The sequence below is a fragment of the Panthera uncia genome, assembly GCF_023721935.1.
Source record: "Panthera uncia isolate 11264 chromosome D3 unlocalized genomic scaffold, Puncia_PCG_1.0 HiC_scaffold_8, whole genome shotgun sequence".
NCBI classification, from domain to species: Eukaryota; Metazoa; Chordata; class Mammalia; order Carnivora; family Felidae; genus Panthera; species Panthera uncia.
Window position 1 is genome coordinate 66,207,140 of NW_026057586.1, and position 27,478 is coordinate 66,234,617.

Consider the following 27,478-nt stretch of genomic DNA (forward strand, 5'->3'; position numbering starts at 1 on the left):
AGGTTTCTCTATTTTTTTTCTGCCCGCATTTCCTTTTATTCTTTTTTTAACTCGTTTTATTTTTTATTTTTTTTAATTTGCATCCAAATTAGTTAGCATATAGTGCAACAATGATTTCAGGAGTAGATTCCTTAGTGCCCCTTACGCATTTACTTTTGAGAGCGAGAGAAAGAGAGAGAGAGCAGAGGAGGGGCAGAGAGAGAGGGAGAGAGAGAATCCCAAGCAGCCTCTGCACGGTCAGCACAGAGCCCGACACAGGGCTTGAACTCATGAACCGCGAGATCATGTCCTGAGTCAGACGCTTAACTGACTGAGCCACCCAGGTGCCCCGGAGGACGTATGTTTTCATTTCTCTTGGGTCGATACCCAGGAGTGGCATCACTGGGTCATATGGTAATTCTGTGCTTAACTTTTTAAAGAGTTGTCAAGCTATTTTCCACAGAGGCTACAGCATTTGACCTTCCCACCAGCTGTGTAAAGTACCAATTTCTCCACGTCCTCACCAACACTTATTATACACATTTTCTTCTTATGCCTTTAGCCATCCTGGTGCATGTGAAGCTCTCTCGTCATGGTGGTTTTGATCTGCATTTCCCTGATGGCTCATCATATTGAGCAGCTTTTCCAATGTGCTTCTTGGCCATTTGTAGATCTTCTCTTTTTTCAATGTTTATATACTTATTTATTTATTTATTTTGAGAGAAAAAGAGAGAGAGAAAGAGAGAGAGAATGAGCAGGGCTCGATCCCACCACACTGGGATCATGACCTGAGCCGAAATCAAGAGTCAGAGCTCAAACGACAGAGCCACCCAGGCGCCCCCCACCCCCCGCCTTTGTAGATCGTCTAAGCGAAGTATCTATTCAGGTCCTTTGCCCGTTGTTTTTTAAAATTTTGTTACTTGTCTTTTTATTGTTGAGTCATAACAGTACTTTGTATATTCTGGATATTAGATCCTTATCGGGTATATGATGTGCAAACATCTTCTCCTGCTCTGTGGGTTGTTTGTCACGTCTTGATAGTGTCCTTTGATGCAGAAAACCTTTTCATTTTGACAAAGTGTCAAAAAAATGATCAATTTTTCTTTTGTCCCTGTGCTTTTGGTGTGCCTGCAGCCACATTTTGAACCCAGTCGATAGATACTGAGAAACTGCCAGGGATGCTGTAAATGTTCACAGCAATCTTGCATGATGAGAGCCATTACTTTCATTTTACAGATGTGGAAACAGAGGCTCACGGAGGTGAAGTCACTCACTCAAAGCCACCACAGAAATTGAAATGAGTCCAGAACCCTTCTCTCCTGAGCTGTGTTTCTCAAAGTGTGGTCTACAGACCAGCAAGATTATTGCAGATGCATAATCCTGGGCCCCCTATGAGACTACTGGATCATAATCTACATTTTAACATGCCCATAGACTGACAAGCACTGGGCTATGCCACACTGTCCCTGCACCCGTGGTCATAGGCTTGACCATCCTCAACTGTCAAGAGAGCAAAACTCTGTCAGATTCTCAAAAGTTACGACGGTGGTCAGGACAGTATAGGTTGCCCGTAAGAACTGAGCACCCAGAGCACGAACCATGTACAAAGAGAATCCTGGGAATAATAATAAATTATTCCCTCTCTCCGGGCATTCAGAGTCCGTGGAATCCAAAAAGCAAATGAAACCTGATGACAAATTCTGAGCTTTGATTGTTGCAATATTGTTCCCCCAAGGCCCTTCAGAATTTCTCTTCTCTTCTCTTCTTTTTAACAGAGGGGAAAAAATCCAAACCATAGGGCCATTGGCCTCAGTGCGTCTCTCGCGTTAATTTTTATCTATGTGTGAAATCAGAGAGGAATTAAGCCTCATTTTGTGCTAAGAAAGATGGATGGGGAGCCACGGCTGGGAAATTGAAGGCAAACAGAGCCATCAGTTGGCTTAATAAGGCAAGGAACGGGAGCAGAGAGGCAGCAGATGAGCGGCAGCTTGGGGAGGACAGATGGCCGGTGCCCCCACCGGGGACAGTGTTCTCCATCTCGCCAGCCCCTGAGCCATAGGACAATAGAACTGGCTATATTTTGAGTACCTACTCTGTGCCAGGCATGGCGCCAAGACCCGTATTATGCATCGGTTCACCGATTTCTCACCCCAGTCCTGGAAGCAGGCTGGAATTCTTATCACCATTTTATAGTGAACTCAAGGTTCAGAACTCTCTAGATCCACAGCAGGTGAGTGGCACAGGCAGGGTTTCAACCTCCGCTTTAGGACAGGCGAAAGACAGACAGACAAACACACGCACCCACGCACGCACCTCTGTCCGTGGTGCTGAAACAAGGAGGGGGCGCTTCTTGGCAATGTCTTCGCTGTAAATCCGCAGAATCCAGAGCACAGCAGAAAGTGATCTACCTTTTTCTCCCGCTGCAAGCCCTTATTAGTCATGCAGTCACTCAACAAACCCTTAATGAGACCCAAGTATCTCCTAAAAATAAGACTCAGGCTATTTCCTCGCATTCGTGCATCTCCCTCTGGTGCACAAATCACTTTTTAAATATTTCTTTATTAGATTTTTATGATAAAAGTAATATATGTTGTGGTTTAAAAAAAAGTCAAGAAATCCAAGTGTCAAGATAGAAGCAAATCACTTTTATATTTATGGTCTCAATAGATTTTTGCAAATAGTTCATTGAAACAGGTATGGAAGACCATTTTGTAACTTGTTTTTTTCCCCACTGAAAATTTCGAGTGCATTTTTCCATATTCTCAAGCATTCTTTAAGGGTATGATTTTTAATAACGTGTGAATGGGACGCATTTATTTCCCCAAATGGCTGTGAGTGGACATGAGTGTTGTTTCCCATTTTTCGCTCTTAGAAACACTTCAGCAGTGAACACCTTTATTCATAAATCTTGGGGGAAATCTCTCAATCTCCTTTTTAGCACAAACTCCCAGAACTTTAATGAGTCGGTCAGTTTGGGAACATACTTTCTGAATTTTTCTCCAAATTGCTCTCCTGAAAGGTCAGAATCATTTGCATCCTAACCAGTGATGAGGGAGAGGGCCCATTTCCCACCACCTGTCCCATCGGTGAGCGATGGCCACTTTTTATCTTGCCCAATCAGGCAGATGGAAACAGAATATAATCTAGAATTGCCTTTCTTTTATTGTGGGTGAGGCTGCATTTTTAGTGCCTACTAAATACTAAAAGTATATTTCTTCCTTTGTGAATGGCCTGTTTGTGTCCTTGTTACCATCTTCTCAGAAAGAATCAGGGCACAGCCAGTGCCGTGGAGGAACCCTTAAATCACAGTTGGTCCCTGTCATGGAACGCCAAGGGGGTGGTTCCAGTCGTGAAATGAGGTCTCCTATTGAACTGGATGAACCTTGTCCAAGGGGAGAGGACTTTTACAGTGTGTCCCTCTTCCCATCCCATTTCCTCCTGCTAAGGGCTAGGGGTGGGGAGATCTCTCTCTCTCTCTCTCTCTCTCTCTCTCTCTCTGCTTTCCTCTCATGACCACCCACCCCATTCTCTGCCCCCAGCCCCTTGCGGAGGGGCTGTGCACAACGCCACCATTGGCCGCGTCCTCTCCCCAAGTTACCCTGGAAACGCCAACGGGAGCCAGCTCTGCGTGTGGACAATCAAAGCTCCAGAGGGCCAGAAGCTGCATCTGCATTTTGAAAGACTGTCGTTGCATGAGAAGGACAGGTGAGCCTCTGAGGGTTCCCAGCCTCACTCCTTCCCAGAGTGTCAGAATGTGACTAAGGATCTGGAGTCTTGCAATGGCTTCTGGAGGTTGAGAAAGGAAAGCCTGGGGAGGCTGGCAAGGATGTTAGACACCATCGGCTTCAATCTCCTTTCACAGGTTGGGAAACTTGGGCATGGAGAGGGAAAGGGACTCGCCCCAGGTCATACAGCAGGGAAGGGGAAGAGGCAGGAACGGAATCCAGATCCCCCATGCTGCACTGACCCAGTCTGTCTCCTGCATGTCCTTTTTTGCAGTTAACAAAGAGGGAGTATTCACTGAGCACCTGCTCTGTGCCCAGTCACATACTAGGCTCTATGGAGAACAGGAGAGAAGTAGCAAAACTTGGTTTCCGATTGGATAGGAAATTGACGTGGAAAAACTGTGCTTGTACACGTGAAGGAACTTGGGAGAAGTTTCAGGGCAGTATCTAAGCAAGAGCATGTCTGTAGACTCTAAGTGATATGCATAGGATCCAGAATCTTAGAACTTTAATATTCTATGGTTTTATGTTAGAATATTCTTTTTTACTTTAACTTTTTTAACGTTTTTATTTATTATTGAGAGAGAGCATGAGCATGGGAGGGGCAGAAAGAGGGGGAGACACAGAATTCGAAGCAGGCTTCAGGCTCTGAGACATCAGCACAGAGCCTGACACAGGGCTCAAACCCACAAACCGCGAGATCATGACCTGAGCCGAAGTCAGACGCTATACCGACTGAGCCACCCAGGCGCCCCTAGAGTATTCTTGAATGCTCCAGAGAACGAGGACCAGAGCTGCTTAGACTTGCTGTCTTAGGTCGTGTTCCCTTGGAAACAGACATGGAGACAAGGATGTTAGGGAAAGTAGCTCATTTGGGAGCTAATCTTGGAAAGCACTGGTAGAGGCATAGAGCAGCGGGCAGGACAGGAAAAGAGTCAACATGGTGCGTGTTAATGAGCAGGTGCCTCTGCAGGGGCCATGGGGGTTCTATCTGCTGGGGGCCTCTGCAAAACCGTATGGAGCCTGGTCCTTTCGGAAAGGCGAGGGAGCTGAGGTACTGACCCACCACCACCCCCCACCTATCACTGCATGAGGGATGCTTCTGGACACTCTAACTCCCCAGCGTTGCCAGCCACCCTTGGAGCTGGCAGCGCTGACAGATTCTCAGAGATCTGGGGCAGGAAGCCAGCCCCCTCCTCGTCCCAAACACAGTGGACATGCGGCAAAGTGAGCAAATTGTCGCTTCGACATTCATGCATTTTGGTAACATTAGAAATTCGTCTGGGCGACATAAAGTAAACCTTTTTTATGAGTCACAGTAAAAAAAAAAAAAAAACTCAAAAGATTTAAAATGCCTCTTTATGACTCTATAAAAGAAATTGATCTAATTTGTATACTATTTCCCTCCTTATTTTTGCATAATTTCTTTAAAAATACCAGGACTAGCAAGGAGCCGAGTGTCAAATGACTTTAATAACAGCAAAAATGAATGCCAGCATTTTGCCTAACACGTTTTATTTTTCAGGGCACTCGATCCTGTCATATTCTCAATGCCCACCTGTAAGATAGGTGGGAGAGACGTTACGATCCCTCCCTTCCCAACTGTGGAAACTGAGGCCCAAGATGTGCTGAGACTTATGTCAACCCAATCGCTGGGGAGTTGGGAAGTGAGAATCAGGAATTATAAATCAGTTGATTTATAATAAAATGCTTATAAATTTGACCCGTGTGCCTGCTTTGTCCTCAGCATGTTATGCACAAGGCCTTTAATCTCCACACTCTGAGGTAGGCTCAGAATGTGAAGTAGGCACCCGTTTTACAGATGAAGAAACAGAGGCTCGGAGCTGTGAAGCGTCCCTGTCCAAAGTCACACGGCTCAGAAGTTACAGAGTTGAGACTCTGGTTGTCTGACTACCGCTCTTTCAGTGCATTAATCTCTACTCCTCAATTAGTCATAATAATTGGTATCAGTTAATTAGTCTGGTTCACAACATCACACACAGCACTTTTCCTATAACCTCAGGATCCACCCGTGAGTCTAGAATAAGCATCCTACAGAAAAGGAAGCAGGTTCCCTAAGGCAGAGCAGCTCGACCGGGCAAGTCAGGGGCAGAGTCGGAATCTGGGTCTGGGAGCGAGGCACACGCCTCCCACTGCTGCTGTGGGTCAGTGATCTTCCTGTCCTTCCCCCTGCTGTCAGGATGATGGTCTACAGTGGCTTGATCAACAAGTCAGCTCTTCTCTATGACTCCCTCCAAACTGACAGCGTCCCCTTTGAGGGTCTGCTAAGTGAGGGCAACAGCATCCGCATTGAGTTCACGTCCGACCAGGCACGGGCAGCCTCAGCCTTCAACATCCGGTTCGAGGGTGAGAGTCCCCGGGGGGCCTCCCCCATCCCGGGTGATGGTGTGTGAGTGGAGGAAGTGTGGCAGAGCTGGGCTGGGTCCTGGGAGCTAGAAATCTGACCTGCTAAGGCCGAGGGTGACCCAGAGGCCAGACTGCCCTTTTGACTTTCAAAGGCAGAGCCTGCAGGGTTGAGAGGGCAGAAGTTTGTATTCCCATTTTAGAGATGAAAATAATGAGGTCGCCAAAAGAGAAGTGAATGCTCCAAGGCAGGTCAGCAGGTCAGCTGGAATCGGAAAGTGGGGTCCGGTGCCCATTTTCCTTGGAGCTTGTCTAAACAGCAGGAGGGGACCCATCTTCTGAGATCCAGCTCTCCGGGGAGCCCCTGCCTCATCTGAGCTGCTGCCCCTCTTTTGTATCCCCACCCCAGCCTTTGAGAAAGGCCACTGTTATGAGCCCTACATTCAGAATGGGAATTTCACCACATCCGACCCGACCTATAACATCGGCACCATAGTGGAGTTCACCTGTGATCCCGGCCACTCTCTGGAGCAGGGTCCGGCCATTATCGAGTGCATCAATGTGCGGGACCCGTACTGGAACGACACAGAGCCCCTATGCAGAGGTGAGTGGCCCCACCGTCCTCCTCCCAGGGTGCCTCAGGGACCTGGACCCCCTCAGATGAAAAGGTCAAGGCCCCGGTTTAGAAGTATGTCACCAATTTACATACCAATTTAGCATTAGAACCCTTTCCGGGGCTCACCGTCCTTTGGGTCAAATTTGCTGCTGGTCCCTGAGAAAATTCCAAGCTTGATAAATTTTTAAAGGTGCCCCTTCCTACAAGCACAGACCCCATAGTGCATACCTCAGTGAAAAGATCTCTGCATGGATTTCAGCTCCTCTGTACCCGCTTGCTATGTACTTTTGTGCAGTGCACAACCCACCCAACCACACACGGCAGCCCTGAGTTCAATTAATAATAATGATGCTATTGATAATAGTTGCCAAGGGCTGCATTTTCTCATTTAACCCTCACTACAATCCTGTGAGGCACATAATATTGACCCCATTTACAGCTGAGGAACCCAAAGCCATGAGGAACCAGACCGGTCCTAAGAACAGACTGAGGGTAACTGGTAGAGGTAGAAATGGCACTTGGGTCTCCTTTTTTCTCAGAGACCTGTGCTCTGAGCCCCTCTGGACGGTGTTGGCTGGGTCGAACCCTCCTTTCCACGAGCTCCCGGGGCTCTGCCCTGCCTCCTTCCCCACATGCCAGGCCGCGGAGCCAGCTCAAGCCTGGATGCATATGCAGCATGTGGTGGAAGGAAGAGAGCCCTTGCTCCTGGCAGCCGCTGCCTGGATGGCGGTTGGTGTGAAGTCACAGCTTCGTCGTGGTGAGGGATTGATCCCTGTATTAAATGTGCTGGTTTAACAGAGCGGAATTTATTGGTGCTTTGGCCTCTGCCACGTTGAGAACTTTCCAAAGCGGTAAACAGAGTGGAATTTAAAGAGCCAGGCGCCAGCATGGCCACACCTCTCCTTCCAGTTCAGAACCAGGCTCTTCGGCAGTAACACTGACTAAGAATTACTGAGCTCTCGCCTTGCGCCAGGGGCTGTGCTGCATTCGCCCCCATGAGCTCAATCAGTTAAGCTTCAGGATAAGCCGACGGAGTCAGCGCTGGCCTTGCTGCAGCTGTGCAGAGGAAGGGGCCTGAGACTCCAAAACGGCGCATGCCTGGTCACGGAGTCTGTTGGGGGCAGAGATTCGAACCCAGGTCCACCTGAATGGAACAAGGCATCCCTTAGCCGCTACTCACTCTGCACAAGAATAGGGCTGTTGGGGATTCTCCAGAACGGGGAGCTCTGTCCTTGATCCTGAGAGAGCTATAGGGCCCGTAGCCCTACCCTACCAACCCTCAGCAGAAGGAGGCAGGCAGCCGGCCCCAACTTAATCATCCCGCACACGCGCACAGACCGCCTGAGGCTCAGGCACCTGTTCACGGTGCACAGCGAGCCGTGACTGTCGGGCTCCAGAGCCCATGAGCTTAACCGCTACGATCTTGGCTTCCTTGTGAATCAAGCGTGTCTGTCTCTTGTCTGTCCGTCTCTGTCCCCTACAGCTACGTGTGGCGGGGAGCTCTCTGCCGTGGCCGGGGTGGTGCTGTCCCCGAACTGGCCAGAGCCGTACGTGGAAGGTGAAGATTGTATCTGGAAGATTCACGTGGGGGAAGAGAAACGGATCTTCTTAGATATCCAGTTGTGAGTGTTTATGATGGGGGACCAACTGCCCCTGCTTTGTTCTTTCAGCCATCGCTAGTGAAGCAGCTACTATGTGTCAGGGGCCGTGCGAAGAACTGGGGTCCCAGTGGCAGGAGAAACAACATCGTAAACACACAGATTCCCTAGCCTCCAGACACCAGGTCTACTAAGGAAGCAGGCATGAAATGGGGCAATGCACCAATAATCACATCCCGTAACTTTGGTGAGCGATGTTCTAGGTGGGGATTTGATATGAAGGGGGAGGTCAGAAAAGCCTTCCCTGAGGATCTGATCTGATACTAAAGCTCAGAACTAACAGACGAGCCGGAATACATGTACCTGAAAGGAACAGAACATGCAAAGGCCCTGTGGCGAGAAAAAGCCTGTGAACTGCCTGCGTAGTCAGGAGGAGGGGGGAGGTTTAACAGGTACTCTGCCTATGGTAGCAGTTCATTTTCTTCACCTGTCTCTCTCAACTAGAACGGAAGGTCCTCGTAGTGAGGGCTTGCTCTCATTTAGCTCTGTTCTGGGGTCTAGCACCGAGCCTGACACATAGTGAGGTGCTCAGGAGATCACTGCTGAGTGAAGAAACACTGTAATGAATGGAGAGTTACCTGGCTGTGCGGCTGTTGGCTGTATTCCGTGGGGGCGCCTAGTAGAGGCTCCATCTAGAACTTGCCCCCTCCTGAACTCCCCAGGGCTGGGGAGAAGCAGACAGAGACAGATGGTGGTGTTTGGAGAAGCAGAAGAAAGGGCTGCCCGGCAGGCCCAGACACCGTGGCTTGGACAGTGGAGAGCAGGGCGGGGTATGCCAAGCTCTGAAGAGCCTTTCTGGAGGCAGCCTGGGCCTCAGGGGGTCAGCGCTCCCCTCAAGCCTGAAGCCAGAACCCAGTCGGCTGGGAAGCATGACTCAGGGCCTGCCATGCCGTGCAGAGGAGGCTGGCAAGGGGGAAGTCGTTTGCAAAATTATGAGTGACCGTCTTTTGAAGCTGTCCCTCAGAGGCTGCCCCAGAACCTTCTATCCCAGTTGAATCAAAGAGGCACAGACCTCGCACAGGTGCCCCTTGTGGACTTCGGGCCAGGCCAACCTGGGTCAGAATCCCATCCCCTTCGCTCCCCCGCGGTTTGACTTCGGGCTTCTCCCTGGCTCTGGCGCTTCTCGTCTGTTACGAGGGCCTTGGAACATCCGTGTCCCGCGGCTGCCGGAGGCAGCGTGTGAACATCCCTCGCCCATCCTTGCGGTCTCTCACTCCTGTTCCCACCTCCCTGGCTTCCAGAGTCTGCTGTAAAGTGCTCATTCACGCAACACCTCGTTCTCGAGGGTCTGCCGTGAGCCAGGCCCCGTTGTAGGCTCCAGAAAGGGTCTGACCGTTGCCCCTTGGGCAGTCAAGTTTATATTGGAGAAGAGCAGGTTGGATTGTCTCTATTAACTCTGGGTGGGGGTGGGGACATACATGCACGCCTGCCATGTGCGAGCTGTGGATATTGGGAAGGGGTTGGTTGTGGAGGGGCGCCCGGGTGGCTCAGTCGGTTGAGCGTCTGTCTCTTGATTTCGGCTCAGGTCATGATCTCACGGTTTGTGAGTTCGAGCCCCACGTCGAGCTCTGCGCTGGGAGCCTGCTTGGGATTCTTTCTCTCCGTCTTTCTCTGCCCTTCCCCCGTTTGAGGCCTCTGTCTCTCATAATTAAAAAAAAGTAAACATTGGGGCACCTGGGTGGCTCAGTCGGTTGAGCGTCCAACTTCGGCCCAGGTCATGATCTTGCAGTCTGTGAGTTCGAGCCCCGTGTCAGGCTCTGTGCTAACAAATAGCTCAGAGCCTAGAGCCTGCTTTGGATTCTGTATCTCTCTCTCTCTCTCTCTCCCCCCTCCCCTGCTCATGCTCTGCCTCTCTCTGTCTCTCAAAAATAAATGCTAAAAAAATTTTTGTAAAGTAAACATTAAACATAAAATAAAATGAAATAGGTAGGGGTTATGGAAAGAGTTCAAGGGAGGCCTGGAGTCTTCTTAGCTGACGCTTCACATAGAAAACGCCATTCTAAAGCTGTCTCCTGTGGGAAGCCTTCTGTGGCTCCCTACTGCCCTCATGATAAATATGAATGTGTAGTCCTGGCTTGGGAACACCCCACCGCCAGAAGTTACTGGCAAAGCACCTCGGTCTTCAGCCAGGAGAAGGAGAATCCAACTCCTGATAGCCTGGCTTCTCTTGCAGAAGGTCCCCCCAGCCCCGTACCCCCAGAAATTGTCTGTGCTTCCCGCTTCTGCTGGGCTCAGCGGCCTTCTCCTCACAGTGTGTCCCCAAGACGGCCAGTGTTGCGTCACCAAGAGTGGCCCACATCTCCCCTTGGTGTCACAGGCCTGAATGAGGAAACAGGAAACCGGGAGCCCTTCCTTTCACTCCCTCTAGGCATCAAACATTCAATTAACCTTCAGCCTGACACTAAATGGGGTTTTGTTTCCACTGCAAAGCACGCAATAGGGCAGCCGATCCAGGGACCTGAGCAGTTAAAGCAGAAATGGTTCCTCAAAGCCAGGCCACTGCTGGCATTAGCATCAGGAAGGGACCCCTCGCCGGGGGCAGACTTTCTGTCTTCCGGTCAGCCTGGTGGCCCCAGATATCACTGTTAGCCGGGAGAGAGGAGCCCCGTCTTCCTCCTCCGTGCCCTGACAGGGCATCCTGAGCAACCCTGGACCCATCACCAAGCCTCTCTGGGCCTCACATTCCTTCTCTGCAAGCCGATGGGTTGCCTCGAGTCAAGAGAATAACGATTCAAACTCCTGCAGGACAGGCGCATAATTCCTGTTACTGGGGAGTGGGGTCACTGTGGGACGATAAGGAGGGGAAGGGTCTGTGATGAAGGGGATATAGTACATCCCCACCTAAAATCATTTAAATTCTATTTTGTAGAATAGTGGCCCTTCCCCCCCCCCCCCCCCCCCCCCTTCAAAAAAACAGTATCTGCTGATCAGATCCAGATTTGAGGGGTTCTTTCTCATTGCCGTGATTCTCATCACGGAGCACTTCCTGTTTGTGAGTTTCTTTACAGACGTAAATTTGTGTCCTCCCCAGAGGAATCCTATGGGGGCAAGACAACTATTCTGTTTAATTCCTACTCCTTGCTTTCTGACCTGTTCAAGTTGGGTGTCTAAAAGGCCTCCTGAATGAAGGAGTTTAACCCCAAAGTTAAACTCCTGATCTGATTCCCCTTCCCCAAACCTGTTTCACCCCATCTTCCCATCTCGGGAAGGAATCATCCATTCTGCCATAAGCTGCTAAGATCAAAAGGACTGGGAATTTTTCTAGACGAGTAGAATGGGTGCGTGTCCAACGTCTGGCTTTCTTGGCAGTGGGGTGGGGAGAAACACCCTGATTTATGGCATTTGCCAGTTTCCTGGGTGTAAGGACTCCCACCATGGCCAATTTCAAGCTGCTTACACATTTGCCAATTTCCTCCGTGTAACGACTCCCACCATGGCCGTTCCAAGCTACCAATACAATGCCAGCAGGCTCGCCAGATGCCCGGATGCTTAACGATTGACTCACGTGGGCCAGTACGAGCTGCCGCACTGTGAGCCAGATTCTTCTCTCCCTCTCACACCTTGTACCTGAGTCCCCAGTACATCCTGCTGATTCTACTCGAGAATCAGAATATGCCCAGAGTTCAAGCACCTGTGACACACACACCCCCCACCACCATGGTCCATGTTCTCATGCCAGGATTATTCCAGAGGCATCCTCACTGGTCTCCCTGCTCCCGCTTTTGTCCCCTTTGGAGCTATTTATAACCCACTACCTTGAGTGATCCTGTTCAAACCTAAGCCAGGTCCCATCACACTCTGCTCAAAAGTCTACAGTAGCTTTACATTTTATCTAGAATAAAAGCCAAGTCCTTACAAAACATCCCATGTGATCTAGCCCTGGCCACGTCTCCTGCTTCATTTCTTCATTTGGCCACACTGGCTTCCTTGTTCTGCGAACTTACCCCAGGGCCTTTGCACTATCTCTTCTCCCCCATACCCTCCCCAGGATGCTCTGCCCTGAATAGCCTGCATAGCTCACGCCCTAGCTTCTTATAGGCCTCTGTTCACAAATCACCTCCTCTGAGATGTCCCCGAACACCTTGATCATCTCTGTCATTATTGACACTCTTACCTTGCTTCACTTTTCTACGTGGGTGGCACTTAGAGCCACCAACGCACCACACATTGTCATATTTGTTGAAGTGTTTCATCCCCTCCATCTAGAATGTCACATCCGTGGGAATAGAGGGATTTTTTGTTTCTGTTTGATTCCCTGCTGTAACCCCAGTATGTAGATCAATGCCTGGCCCCATAGTAGGTGCTTAATAAATAAGAGTCAATGGAATAAAGACAACTTCCCATGGTCATCCAGCTATGAAGTTTCAGAGCCAGACTTTTAGCCCCAAATTCATGTCCAACTGCCTCTTATGTACAAGAAGGGAGGAAAGTTCAGAACAATATGGGAAGACCATAGAGATATGGCCTCCCTTTGTCAAGAAACCCATATTTATTACGTGACCGGCAATGCTAAGAAATAAAAGTTTGGCTAAAAATGATCACATAAGCATCCGACTCTTGGTTTCAGCTCAGGTCACGATCTCCGGTGTCATGAGTTGGAACCCCGCGTCGGGCTCTGTGCTGACAAGGCAGAGAGCCTGCTTGGGATTCTCTCCCTCTCCCTCTGTCTGCCCCTCCCCTACTGGGTGCTGTCACTGTCTCTCTCTCTCTCTCTCTCAAAAAAAAAAAAAAGAATAAATAAACTTTGGAAAATTATCGTGTAAAATAACAGTAAGGGTAAGACCCCCAAAAGAAGGTTATATAGAGTTAGAGTGTCAAAGGATTTGCCATTAGAGACTTTGAAGCAGAATCTAGAGTGAGGACCCCAACCCAGTGATGGCCAGTTCCATCGGTAGAGTTTGAGGCCCGAGCCAGGTGGGGGTGGGGGGCGGGGAGGCCATACCGTCCTTCTGGGTAATCCGATGCAGAGGTGAGGGTGATGGTGAGACCACAGGGCGGCCTCCGTGCCCCCACAGAGCACATGGCCAACATGGTCCCAGAGCCTTAGGATTTGAGGTACCATCAAAATCAATCCGATCCGGTTTCATGGACGTGAAGGCCCGCTGTGAACGGGGCATTGAGGCTCGGCCCCGGCAGAGAGCGAGAACGGGGCAGCCCTGCCCCGGAGGAGCCCACACCGTGAGCTGACACGGCACAGACAGGAGAAAACTCCAGGGGCCCCCGAGGCCCGGGGTCGGGAGGGTGAGCCTGGTCCACGGTGGGAGGAAAAGGCTGTCCAGAGAAAGCAGCATCTCTCTCTCGGGAAACAGCGAAGTCTGGAAGCGGTTCTGGCCGTGCCGTTCGCGTGGGGGGAGGGGTGCTGCTGGCGTCCGGTGGGGAGGGGTCACGGATACTGCCCGACACCCCGCGGTGCACGGGACAGACCCCACCACAAGGAAGTAGTGGACCCAAAGCGTCAGTAGGACCGACTCAGGGACACCCTCGCCAAGATGGGCAAAGATGGGGGTGGGGAACGGTGTCTGAGACCAAAGGAACAGCATGCGCTAAGGTCCAGAAGCAGGAGAGCACGCCTCTCTTCCTTTTCGGGGCTCGAATATCGAACAGACGCTGGACGCTGCGTGCATCCAGGGCTGTCGCATCGCAGGCACCTTCAAAGCAAGCACGTGCACCGGGTTCCATCATCGCCTCCATTTGACAGATGGGTACGCTGAGGTTCGGACAGGGGAAGGGCGACCGTGGCCACACAGCGGGGACCTGAGTGGAATGCACTCCGCTTGCCGTGTCTCCAGAGTCTGGGGGCCTCCCCCGCACCCGCACTTGACAGGAGCCGGAGGAAGCCCTGTGTATCTGGAGCTCAGTGACGCAGGAGGGGCGGCAGTGGAATCAGGCAGAGCCTTGAAGGCCGCTTTAGGGAGTCTGCGCTCGCCCCGACTGGGCAGCCGGGGAAGGGTTTCAGCCGGAGCCGGGATTAACCGTTGCAGAGGGGAGCAGAGTCCTCCGGTCAGCAGCCTCGGGCTCTCCCCGCGGACTCTGGCGCGCGTCTGGCAGTGTGGCATCTGGGCCTGGCGCCTCCTTCCTCCCACAGAGGGAGTGAAAATAGCATCTCACCCGCGAGGGTTACGCGAGGCCCGAGAGCTGCTGGGTTTAATTTATCTTGCTTGGTTTCCGCTGACAGTTTTAGTAAACCAATTTGGGTTTGATAGTAAAAATAATTCTGTCCTCAGGGCCCCTCACGCCGCCTAAGCGTTGGAAATTGTTATTTATCGCCTCGGTGAGGGGGAGGGCGTTTGCACTGTTGACTGAGCGGGGTAGGTGGCCCGTAGTAGGTGCTGGGCAACGTCTGCTGAGTCACGAGGACGTAAACCGCGCGAGGCAGGCGAGAGGGGGCGTTGTTCCCTGTCACCCACTGGGCGGGTCTGTGGATGCCGCGGGCGTTGGGAGATGACGAGTCACCGTCTCTGAAGGACCTACTATGTGCCCGAACCCGAACTGCATGCTTCACACCCCTGAGCGATAGAGAGCATGCGCGTTATTATGCAGAGATAATAATTGCATAAATTAGAGCCATGGTGGGGAGAGATAATTACAGAGGGGAAATTACCTACATTAGAGATAATGTATGCACAGCGTGTCGCGTGGGGTCTGGCACGTAGCTGGCACTTCATCAACAGACACTATGATTACCAGGACTCCTTAGAAGATATTATTGTCACCATGTCCCGGATTTGCAAATGACAGAGAGCCTGTTAAGTGGCTTTCTCAGGTCACACGGCCAACAAAGGACTGAGCCGACGTTCGCACACACACACACACACCGTAGCCTCCGCGTTTATGGGCTTGAACAAGGTTTGGGGGGACCAACCGTATGTCTCTGCGATGCTCCGGGGAGGCTCCCAGGTCTCCAGAATCTCCAAAGCTCAGGAAGGGAAGGAGTGCCATAAATAGACAACCTGGTGACACGCAGGCTAAGGGCCGTGGCCGGAGGGGTGAGGGCGGGGAGGTTAGCAGGACGCTGTGTGAGCTCTGTGCAGAAAGAGTGAGATGCAAGCAGGATCCTGAAGAGTGTCAATTGGCCAAGCTGGAATGGGGGACGGGCACCCCAGGAGGGGTCCTTGTGAGCATGGGGGGCTCAAGCAGTGAAAGCAGGGACCGTTAGACAGCAAACGGACGCCCCGAATTGCAGCATTAATTAGAACCATCCGTCTTGCATTATTGGTGTTAGAGACGGGAAGGAGGGTGTGTTATTATCTTAAAACGAGTCAGGAACCCCCAGGCTAAACCCCCTTCATACCCCAAATGCCTATTCCCAAACCCATCATGTACCTCTCAGCTCCATCAGCTTACCTAAAACACAACGGAACACGAGCCCTTTAAAACATTAAGGATTTCTGAAATCAGTCTCTCTCTCTCTGTGTCTCTCTCTCTCTCCCTCTCCCTCCCCCTCTCCGTAAAGCATAGAAAGGAGAACTAAAAAACTAAGGAATTATTGGTGAAGGCATCATAGAATAGAAGAGCTGGGAGGGGCCCAGAGACAGGAAGTAATTTGCCTAGCATCACACAGCAAGTCAGAGTTAGGACCAGAAAAACAGCCTAAGCTGTAGATGCTGAGCACAGAGGTCACAATCTTGAAAACGCCACATGATAGGGAGACGCAAAAGCTTCTAGAGTCAAAAAGAGCTACGTTTAGGGGCGCCTGGGTGGCTCAGTGGGTTGAATGGCCGACTCTTGATTTCGGTTCAGGTTCATGAACCCAGGGTCATGGGATCAAGCCCTGAGTCAGGCTCCGTGCTGAACGTGGAGACAGCTTAAGATTCTCTCTTTCTCCCTCTGCCCCTCTCCCCCATTTGCACATCTCTCTCTCTCTCACTCTCTAAAAAAAAAATAAAAATAAAAAGAGCTACATTTAAATCCTGGCCCTGCCACCCCAGTAGCTCAGTGGCCTCGGGCAGGCCTCACAATGGGATACTTTGTTCACTTTATCCCCAGTGCCTGGCACAAAGCAAACGCTCAATAAATATCTGTTGAATAAAAGAGAGAAGTGGTAAGTGTGTGAGTTAATTAAATAACATGTGTATTCTTAGTAAAGTTTCTCACATAGAGTAAGCAAATAACCACAGCTGACATCATTTTCACCGCTTACTATGTGCCAGATTTTATGCTAAATACTTGACATGCCTTATTTCATTGATGACGACACCATCATAAAGGATGTCTTACATTCATTGAGCACTTGCTGTCTGCCAGTCGCTGAGTGCTTTCCCCAAACTACATCATGTAAGCCTTACCAGGACACCTATGTGATGTCACAGTGGCACTCCCCTTTTACAGATAGGGAAACTGAGGCTGAGAGAGATGAAGTCACTTGAGGACACAGCTGGGGAGGGGCCGAGTTAGGACTCGAACTCAGGCCTCCTGGGCCAAGGCCAATGTTATAACCACACCATAAGTAGTCGTGAGGTGCTCCGCAAGGGAGAATTCCCTGACCCCATCTTACAGAGGAAGAAATTCAGGCTCAGAGAGATGTCTCCCCTCCCCGCCCCCCTCTGTTTCGTGGCATCTTTTGCAAATGTACACATACATATGGAAGGAAACAATTTCAGCCAGGCTCCGGCTTGCCTTCTCTGACTCTGCTCTGGAGCCCAACCCCAAATCCCTCCCTGTTTATGGGGCCTCAACACAGCTCTCTAACCAGGAAATAAAAGGACCTAATAACAAAGCCCAGTAACCATATGATTGATAGCCGTGGAATATTTCTCTTCAGCTACTGCCAACCTGTTCTGTGCTAAGTTAATTCCAGACCCTAAAAATTAAGTACCTTGTCCAGAGGCACTACAGTTCTTTAAACAGGGATATAGCTGCTTTGGGCTGTAAGAATTCAGTTTGAGGTCCAGGCAACAAGGAAGAGCCAACAGTCAAGGGCAGCATTGATGCCAGGAGCACAGATTTCCAGCGGAAATCATGGAAGAAATGGCCACAGTAGAAATAAAAACCTTCCAATCCATTAGTGGAGGGAGATGGGATTTCCCCAGAGCCGAAAGTTGTAAGGAATCCAAGAAATCACGGCAAAATTCAGGGAGCCCAAATCCCATCCTGTTGTGGATGAGGAAACTGGGGGCCCAGAGACGGGAAGAGACTGTCTCAAGATGACTCTGTCAGTCAGCTCCTGCTGCATAACAAATGAGCCCAAACTCAGCAGCATAAAACAGAAAGCTTGTATCATTTCTTTTGAGTCTGCCAGTCAGCAAGGCAGTTCTTCTGGTCTCCGCCAGCTCACATGTGCCCCTCTGGGCAGCTATGTGTTGGGTAGGTAGCTCTGCAGATTGTGACTGGTCTTTTTTAGGGGGGGGGGGGGGGGGGGCCCTCAAACCGTCTGGGGGGGCCCGGCCCAGGATGGCTCTTCTGCCCCGCCTGTCTCTCCTCCTCCAACAGCTAGCTCGAGCTTCTTCCCATCGTGACTCGCCAGGGTTCCAGGACGATGAGAAGAAGCATCCAAGGCCTCTTGAGCCTACACTAGAAATTGGCACAGCGGCATCATCTTCCGTGTCCCGTAACAAGCCACAGAGCAGGGCCGGCCCACATTCAAAGGGTGGAGACCCAGACTCCTCCTGATGGCAGGTGCTTCAAAGCCTCCCTGCAAGGATCACGGACGCAGAGAGGGGCAGAGCTTTGAAATCATGTTTGCGCTCAAGCTACCTCAGCCAGGGAAGAGTGAGGGTCAGAAGCCGGGTCTCCCGGTTCCCCACTTTACCAAAGGAATCCGAGGCTCAGAGAGGTGAAGAACTTGCCTACCATCCCACAGCTAGGAAGTGAAGGAGACGAGATTTGTGCTTAGCACTTGGTCCCTGGAATTTCGAAGGCCTGGGGAACGTTTCCCTCTCCATACAATGCCTCCAACATGCGGGAGAGAGCAAAAGGCCTTGGCTTGTGCTGGCAAGTCTCGGGTTCAGCTCCCAGCTCGTCCACCTATGGGCTGTGTGACCTTGGATGAGTCACTTCACTTTCCGGAATGTCAATTTCCTCTCTTTAGAATGAGGAGAATAATGGTGCCCGCTTCGTAGAGTCTGAGAGAATGAAGCATTAGGCAAGGACCTGGTACGTTACCTACACTCAGTAATTTAATTGGCAGCTGTGAGCTGTGATGATGATGCTGTTGTTAATTCCTTCTCTGGCATGTGCACACACTGAGCTCCATTTTACACACGCACACGCACGCACGCACGCACGCACTCACAAGGGTTGATTGCCCCCGAGCTTGGCATTTGGCATGACAGCTAAGAATCAGGAGGGTTCTTGCAGAAGTGCTACCCAGGCATCCACCTGACGGATTACTCCCCCTCCTGCAACGTGCAAGGGGCTGTCGTGGCCAGTGGTAACAGGACAGCACGAGCTCCGGGGTAAATCTTCTGCCGGCACTTGCCCCTTTCCTGCTCCTCAGCCCCTCCACGCTCTTCCCAGCCTTGGTGATCAAGCAAGAGCAGCTGTGGGAAGGGACCCGCCGCCTGCCTTGAGCTGGGACGTCACCTGGCTAGTGCACACCTTGGAGCTCGAGCCCTTCGGATGCAATTAGATTTGACATCCTAGGGAGACGCGGCTGCTTGTTTCATGAATCCCTGACATGCAGTGGCCTCACTCACTTATTATTCAGGGGTGTTTCCTGAGGGCCCGCCATGTGGCTGGCATCGCATCAGACTCCCCCCGGATCAAGCCCTGACCGCGAGCCAGACTCTCTGCGTGCCCAGTACCTCTGTCAATTTACCTAATCCTCAGAGCAACCAAGGAGTCCACACGATGACGTCCCCCATGTCACAGATGGAGACACAGATGCTCAGAGGGGCCCGGTGGCTCACCAGCTGGACGTAGGGGTGCCGGGGTTTGGACCTGGCCGTGTGACACTGAGCTCATGGCCCGCACCGCCTCCCAGCCCTGCTCTGCGCAGTGGCACCGACGTGATCCTGACGGCAGCCAGACTCCCTTGAGAGTTCTGGGCAGGCCAGCGGCTGGGCAGGGCTGCGGTCCAGGCAGTGCGTGCTGGCCAGAGGCCCTGTCTGTGCTCCTCTGACGGCCATGACCTGGGGAAGCCCTGGGGCGCCCGCCTGGTGCCTCCCGGGAGAGCTCAGGGTGAGCCCTCGAGGTTCTGAACGGGTCATTTCTTCCTGGGGGACACTTCCCGGGGCAGAGCCCACGCTGCCAACCCGGCACTGGGCTTACAGGCAGTGTTTCGGCAGCTCAGATGAACCACACCAAGGCTTTACAAGTGATGCCTTCAATGTGTGTGTCAGGATGGGGATTCGGAATGACAGGGACACATCCCGCAGCTGTCAGCTCCTGCTGAGGACAGCTCTGAAACATCTTCCTCCAGCCATGCAGAGCCCAGGGCCCCCTCCTGCGCGTGTGTGTGCGCACGTGTGTGCAGATGGCCACCTTACACGTATACACATCTCTCTCTCTCTCTCTCTCTCACACACACACACACACACATATACCCCATATACACACACCCTGTACACACACACACACACACACACGTATACACATTGCCACCCCCCCCCACACACAAATCCCAATCTGCCCTCAATTATGCTCTCTCAAGGTCAGCTTTTGCACCCTGACTTAGAGGTCCTAATGAAAGAGGCCTGAGAGCCCCTGAATTTTATGAATTTGGAGAAGCTCCTCCCCAGAAAGAGGAAGAAGTGTGGGCATCTCCACACAGGGAAGTGATGGAAAGGCCACAGGTCTGTGCGTGGTCACTCTTGGGTCCCAGAAACCCAGGCTTCACCAACCTATGTCTGAATCCTGGTATTCCCACGGTGATGCCTTCACTGCCGCTGAGTCAGGAAGTGGGGAAAATGTGGGGTCCGACCCTCTGAATAGGAGGAAAGCCTGAAGCCCGAGGAAATCATGGCCATTGCTAATTCATTGTTTTATGGTTCATGGATTTGGGGATTGTCATCTGGGGAAACTGAGGCCTGGGCTGGGCAAGAGACTTGTCCATAGTCCCAGAGCAGAGAAGTGGCCAAGGGGGTGGCCCCCTGTGCAATCTCATGACACCGGGTTTTGTTGCCACACCCCCTTACCACACTCCCCTCCTGCCTTTACAGGCTATGTCACTCATCATAAATATTTTTTAAGACAAAAGATGCCCTTTTAATTGAATTCCTGGCCCTAACTACCTTCTTTACAGCCACCCACAATATTATTCCTATTTTACAGGTGAGGACACTGAGGCTCAGAGAGGTTATGCCACTCTCTCAGGGTCACCCAGCTAGAAATCAGCACCTCTAGGATTCTCTTACCACTGCCTCTCAAGACAGAGCAAACTCACAGGATGGTTGAGGACTGACTTTTTCATAGACAAACCAAGCCAGGAGCTGCTGGGTTTTTCCCCGGTCCACAATGCTGGCTGTGAAATGTCTTGACATTGACCTTGACCAAGCTCTGCCCGCGGCATTCTGAGGTGGCTCAGTCCAGGGATGTGGAAATCAGAAGCAGCTCGGCCCATGGGTGGTCCCAGAGGACAGGCATGTGTAACCCAGGAGTCTCTTTCTTCCCGTTCTCTTTGGGTATGAGAGGGGAATTGGTGGAGAGGGGGACGGGGGCAGAAACCAGAGAAAGGAGGAAAGGCAGTGGAGAACAGAGACTGGGTGTCATCCCCTCTGAAACCACACGCAGAGTAGCGCCTTTGGGTCCTGGTACAGCCTCTTGGGGAGTTTGGAAGGGACACTGATCCGGGGGCCCACCCCTTGACATGTTGAGGGTCTCATTGGTCTGGGGTGCAGCCTAAGCATCATCGAGAGTGTTTAAATCTCCGCAGAGCTTTTCACGTGCAGCCGGGACTGAGACCCAGCAGCAGAGGGCTGGTTCCTGAGCCTGACATTGACAAGCACCTGGTGAATGTCTCGGGGAGAGAGGGAATAAGGAAAGGAAGCACAAACAAGGAAATTAGAAAACCACTCATTTTCATGCACTCCGGTGTCCTTTTAGGGGGCCAGAAAGATTGGTTTTCCGTGTCCTCCCTGGAGCTGACATGGTTTCTTGTCCCGTCTGCCATTTTATCAAATTTAATTGAAACCGAATGAGCACTGGGCCAAAGGGGCCTTCAGCAATTCCACGGTGGGTGTTTAACGGTGGCCGTGTGGCACACGGAGGCCTTGGGACCTGGGCCTTCCTGGACTCGGTTTCCTCCTCTATAAAATGGGATTCATGACATCGCTCTGTGGTGGAGGGGATCCCATGAGAAACAGACACAAGAGAACTCTGGAGAGGTCTTTTAAGAGAAATTCGAACACGCCTAAAACTGCATTTATGGGCGTTGGGTCCCTCTTTTTTCTCCCTTATTTAAATCCTATACTTTATTTCCTCACCATCTCTACTGGTCCACAGAGGTCCTGCCTCAATTGCAGTATAGTGTTTTCTTAAAGTCATGCAAACCCTCTAAGCCTCAGTTTGCCCATCTGGAAAATGGAGGAAAATTCACCATAATTCATGTAAACGACATTTGTCTCACCTGTGCCAAGCCCTGTGCTGGGCCCCAGGGACACTGGGGAGAGGTGGGTACTGTTCAGGGAAGCTTAGCCAGCCCGGTGTGGGAGATGAGAGAGGTTCTGCCTTCCAACCACACAGATTTGGAGGCTGGCTGCCCTATACGACCAGCTCTTTGAGCCTCCTTGCGCTTCTTCACCACCGGGTGCCTCAGTTTGCCCCCTCTGTGATATGGGTGAGGATAGTAGGTCTTCCAGGGTTCGTCCGAGGATAACATGTATGAAGTGCTCGGAAGAGCTCTGGGCATCAGGAGCCTTATGGAAACCTTGACTGGTTATCATATCACTGTCAGTGCAGGATGGGGTCGGGAGCACAGAGGGATGTTGAGGAATTAGATGTTGTCGAGCAGAGAGGTGAGGGGAGGCCTTCCAAATAAAGGGACCAGCATGGGCTAAGGCAGGTCTAGGAGCATCAAAGGGTCTGGTGTACAAAGATGTTTGAGACAGCAGAAGTGAGCTGTGGGCCCGACCGTGGACCCCCTGGGAGTCCAGGAAGGCTGAAAAACTGGACATTCTTGTGTGCGTTTTATGTCGCTTCTTCCACAGACCCGTTCTATTAACCAGCTACCTCTTATCTCCCCCCGCCCCACCTTAAACTGCATATAAATTGGCTTGCTTTTTCACTTGGCTTACCCTAAGCAAAATAATGTCCATGAAATTAGAAGTTTGATGCACAGACCGTATATTTATATATATTTTTTTCAAATCCACATTTAAATAAATACATAACCATTAGACATTTTCAACTACGTTTGTCTAGCTCAAATCATCCTGCGAACGCCACCGGGGAAAGCCTTTTAAAATCTTTAAAAAAAAAAAAAAAAAAAAAAAGATTTCTAAGCGAGGGTCAGCCGTTTGTTTAAAAAGGAATAAAGGAAAGCAAGGTGGCTTGCTCATCATTGCTTTCTACAACCTCTGTGGAATATTAATGGCGGCAGCTCAACAGTTATAAAGCTCACCTACCACCTTCCCCCCACATCCGGGCCCCTGATTGGCTGAGGCAAGAATGGGCACCTGCTGCAGGGGAATGGGAATCTCCACCATGCTTAGGCGCACACCGCCCTCTGCTGGCCGAGAGAATTACCGCTCCAGAGAAAGGTTTGCCAATCTGTGTCAGAACCAAACTCGTATTCCTCACCGAAACCTCTCTGGCTCTCTAGACCCTAATGAAAGCAATAATGGGGGTCCCTTGAGCTGTTTTTATCCTTTCTGAAGAGGTAATACAGCCACATGATTCAACATCCAGAAGTACAAGAGTCTACTGTGGAAACAGCAAACAACCCCCTCCTCTGAGCCTGTCCCCAGAGGCAATCACGGTAATTGATTTCTTATGCGTCCTCCCCAGACTCTTTCTTAAAGATTCCTTTTTTTCATTTTTTTGACATTTATTCTTTTTTTTTTTTTTTTTTTTTTTTTTTTTGAGAGACAGAGAGACAGAGTGTGAGCGGGGGAGGGGCAGAGAGAGAGGGAGACACAGAATCCGAAGCGGGCTCCAGGCTCTGAGCTGTTAGCACAGAGCCTGACACGAGACTTGAACCCACGAACTGAGATCATGACCTGAACCGAAGTCAGACACTTAACCAACTGAGCCTACCGAGGTACCCCAAGATTTTATTTTTAAGTAATCTGTACACCCAACGTGGGGCTTGAACTCACGACCCAAGATCAAGAGACACATGCTCCACCGACTGAGCCAGCCAGGTGCCCAGTGTCTTTTTAAATATGCCCCCCCAAAAAAACCTTAACAGAAATCTCCTATCTACCAAAATGAAGCCTCCCAGACTAGTCAGTTTAATGCTGGTTTATTACATACCCGATTATACACCATCAATAATGGCAACAAAATGAAGCAGATTTCATTGTTATCAAGAAATGCAAAATGCTTAGGAGATGGTCTTTTAAAACAAGGAGTTAGAGAGAAGAAATATTACCTTGGTAGGAAAAAAAAAGTTGAAATGATGGGTCTAATCAAATGACCTTTAGCAATGATGTCATAAGGACATAGGGCTCAGCAGGATGCCAGGGGCAGTGCGACGGGGCTTTTCCTCACCCTGCAGATTTTGTTTGTAATGTTCTATTCACAAATTTCCTGATGCCAGACTGAAGCTAGTCACACTTTTTGGAGACACGTATATGTGGCTTTCATGGGACATCGTATAACATATGGTTCACATCTCGGGCTTTGGCATCCAACAGACCCAGGTTAGGGCCCCGGGTCTGACTCTTACGTGAGCCTCAGTTTCCTCATCTGTTAAAACAGGGATGGTCCTAGGTGTTAGCGTGTGGAGTTCTTGTTTGAGTGCTTGAGCGTTGTTTGAAAGCTAAATGAGGGTCTTGGGAGACCTTTACTCAGATATCTGGCCCATGAGGTAGCCCAAAAGGTAGTTTTGTTGGCTGAGTAGAGACTGGAACTGGACGACAAAAGTGGGGGCACTGGATAGCGTGCCCCCAGATGACTGCTCCGACCCTGGAAGGGGCTACAGGATGTGCCTGGAGCAGGGTCAAGGTGGAGAGGAGAGGAAGCTACAACCCAGCAGGTCACGGCCACGGGCTGGCTTTGGAGTGTCTCATCAGGCAGTGCAGGGGTGGTGCAGGGTTTGATTCTGGCAACCAGCATATCAAAGAAGAATGGGGGGTGTTGGCAACTTCTACAGCTCAGTGGCATTGGGTACCTTCACACTGTCGTGCAACCAACCCCTGCGTCTAATTTTAAAGCACTTTTCATCCTCCCCAAACGGACTGTGTACCTGTTCACCCAGCCGTCTCCATTTGTCCCCAACCCTTCCTCCCAGCCTCCCTTCCTCCCTTCCTCCCAGCAGCTTGACCCCCAAGCTGCTTTCTGTGTCTACAGCTTTACCTATTCTGGGTATTTCTTATCAAAGGCATCATACGCTGTGTGGCCTCTCGAGACTGGATTCTTTGACTCTGCAGAAAGTCTTTAAGGTTCATCCATGATGGAGCATGCGTCCATGCTTTATTCCTCCTTATGGCTGGATGGCATTCCATTGTAGGGATACACTGCGTTTTGCTTCTCCATTCATCCGTTCAGTGAAGGAGCCAGATTTATGTTTCAGAAGGATTCATCTGGCTGCCGAGGAGAGAGACTGGGGCCAGGCAAGGAGGTGCTTCCCTACAGTCCAACTGAAGGGGGATGGAGAAAAATTAAAGACAGGGGCAGAAGGAGACACAGGAGCGGGGGTCTCCTGGTTGGAACTCCACGAGAGCCTGGCCCTTTGGCCCCAGAGAGGGACTGGAGGAGACGGGGACTGTCCCTGTGGCATCCTCCCTGCAGAGGACCTGCCTACACCCAATTCCAGTCCCCTCAAACCCACCTGCCTGCCAGCATCTATCCATCCCATGTCTGTTCTGGAGTCAAACTGACATCCTGATTTCTCAGCACCTCCCTGGATTGTTATCTGGCCGATGTCTCACTGGAGTCCTCGGTGGAAGGCCCCTGCTGTGCCCCATGGCCAGTCTCTTGGCTGTTAATTCTGCATTTTTGTCTCGGTTGCTGAGGACAGTCCAGTGGTGGGGACCTTGGATGCCCTCCGTTTATTAAATATAGCCGGACGGGCAAGCGAAACGCAGGCTTGTCTTCTGAGGTGGGCGGGGGAGAAATTCCTGGCATTTGCATATCCGTGGAACCAGCCTATGAAGAAGGTGGATCCAGAAGGATAAGGCAGAGAGTAACCTTACTCTTTCACTGCCCCATCATTCATGGTCTGTTTTCTTTTTTTTTTTTTTTTTTTTCTTTTTTTTGCACTTCTTAGGGGGAAAGCTTAGTTTTTACAGGTCTTCTGGTCATAACAAGTGTGGCTCAGTCTACTAACCATAAAGCCCTAAACATCATTCATTTTCAAACTCCCTGCGCCCTCCACAGGGCTCCTTAGGCTGGGAATTCTGCAGTAGGGAGGGCCTGGGGGAACTGCTTCCTACTCCCAAAAAAGCCTGATCGGACAGCACGGTCACATCACGGAAGATACAGAATGCTGGGCTTTTTCTCTGTCATGGGGAACTTGATGGGGGCAACGTCTCTTGAGTCTGGCTGCTCTTGGCTTTCCCTTTGGATGGATCCCATCCCCTTTCAGGATGGGGGACACTTTTAAGGAGACCCACAGTGGCTCCTATCTTCAGGGTCCACATCTGGACCCAGGAAATATGATTCCTCTCCCTACTTCATTAGTGATGGGGAGCTCACTCCCAACACCTCCTTTCCCCTCTTGTCTCTCTCTGCCCCCAAGGCAGGCAGGCAGCTCCAGTCTGACTGAGAGTCCTTACTCTCCTCTTGATGAACATCAAATGCAGTCACTGGTCCCCAAGCCCCAAAGGCACCTGCCAAGCCACCAAGTGTCCTTGAAGCCCTCCTCACCAGGCTTAAGGTGAAGATGAAACACTTTCTCCCCTCCCCTAGTCCCCCCTCCCGAGTGACACTCGCTGAGTAGGTCCTTCTTGCAAGCCTCTTTAGCAGCCCAATAAATGCTTCGCCTTCTATAAGCTAGAGAGGGGGAAGGGCGCAGATCGGAAGGGATGCATTGATGGCAGTAGCAGGTGCCATGGATACCCTGTCTGAGTCCTACAGCACTTGACACAGTGTACCTACCGTAGCTTCCTACTGCAAGCCCCTCATGGGCAGGCCAGAAGTGCTGGGGGTTGGTACACTTAAGAGCAACCCTCAGCCAATGAGGGATCAGGGTTGGAAGATGAATTCCCAGTTCCCTCTCCCCCGAGGTATGTTCTACACCATTGTTGACTGTTCCTGCGGGACTGAGCCCAGGGCCCACAGTGGAACTCCCCCGTCGATGACTATATATTAGCTCCTCCGCTTCCTCCCGCCTCACCACCTCACCAGTGCTGCCTGGGGTGGCCTCCCAGACCAGCCTGACTCCAGGAGACATTCGTCTTTGCTCAGCTCTGCTTCCGGAGGACCCAGTTTCAGTCAATAGTGCTTTCAAAAGTAGGAATACTCGGAACCTATTTGCTTATTCTTAGCTCAGGGGACTTCTGCTGGAATCCCAGGACAATAGAAGTTGCAGTCAATAGTCTGTTGCCCACTGTTTACAGCATGCGTTCACATAAGTCAGTGTTTCTCTGCCTTAGCGCTGTTGACATTTTGAACCAAATGGTTCTGTGTTGTGGAAGGCTGTCTTGTGCAGTGTAGGATGTTTAGCGGTATCCCTGTCATTGACTCCCCAGTGACAGCTCCTAGTTGGGACAACCAGGTCTCTAAACATTGCTAACTGCCTCCTGGGGAACAAAACTACCCATAGTTGAGAACCACTGATGGAAGTCATCTGCTGTAAACAGCAATCTAAAGAGAGCATGATCATGATTATGGTGACAATGATGGTGGTGATGATAATGGCAATGGCGGTGATGATGATGGTGGTAATGATGGTGATGATGATGATGGTGGTGATGGTGATGATGGTGGTGATGATGATGATTATGGTGGTGATGCTGGTGGTGATGATGATGGTGGTGATGATAATGGCAATGGTAATGGTGATGGTGGTGATGGTGGTGATGGTGGTGATGGTGGTGATGGTGGTGGTGATGATGGTGGTGAGGTTGATGGTGGTGATGATGGTGGTGATGATG

The 27,478-nt window shown here is 51.0% G+C and overlaps 1 protein-coding gene across 1 annotated transcript in view; it reads left to right on the plus strand.

The window, feature by feature from the left end:
* SEZ6L (seizure related 6 homolog like) overlaps positions 1-27,478 on the plus strand; it is a 176,784-nt gene that overhangs the window by 115,850 nt on the left and 33,456 nt on the right. Inside the window, exons 6-9 of the mRNA XM_049619574.1 lie at positions 3,519-3,684; positions 5,905-6,071; positions 6,478-6,672; positions 8,168-8,306. Coding sequence (XP_049475531.1) covers positions 3,519-3,684; positions 5,905-6,071; positions 6,478-6,672; positions 8,168-8,306 — 667 coding nt within the window. The remainder of the gene's footprint in view (positions 1-3,518; positions 3,685-5,904; positions 6,072-6,477; positions 6,673-8,167; positions 8,307-27,478) is intronic.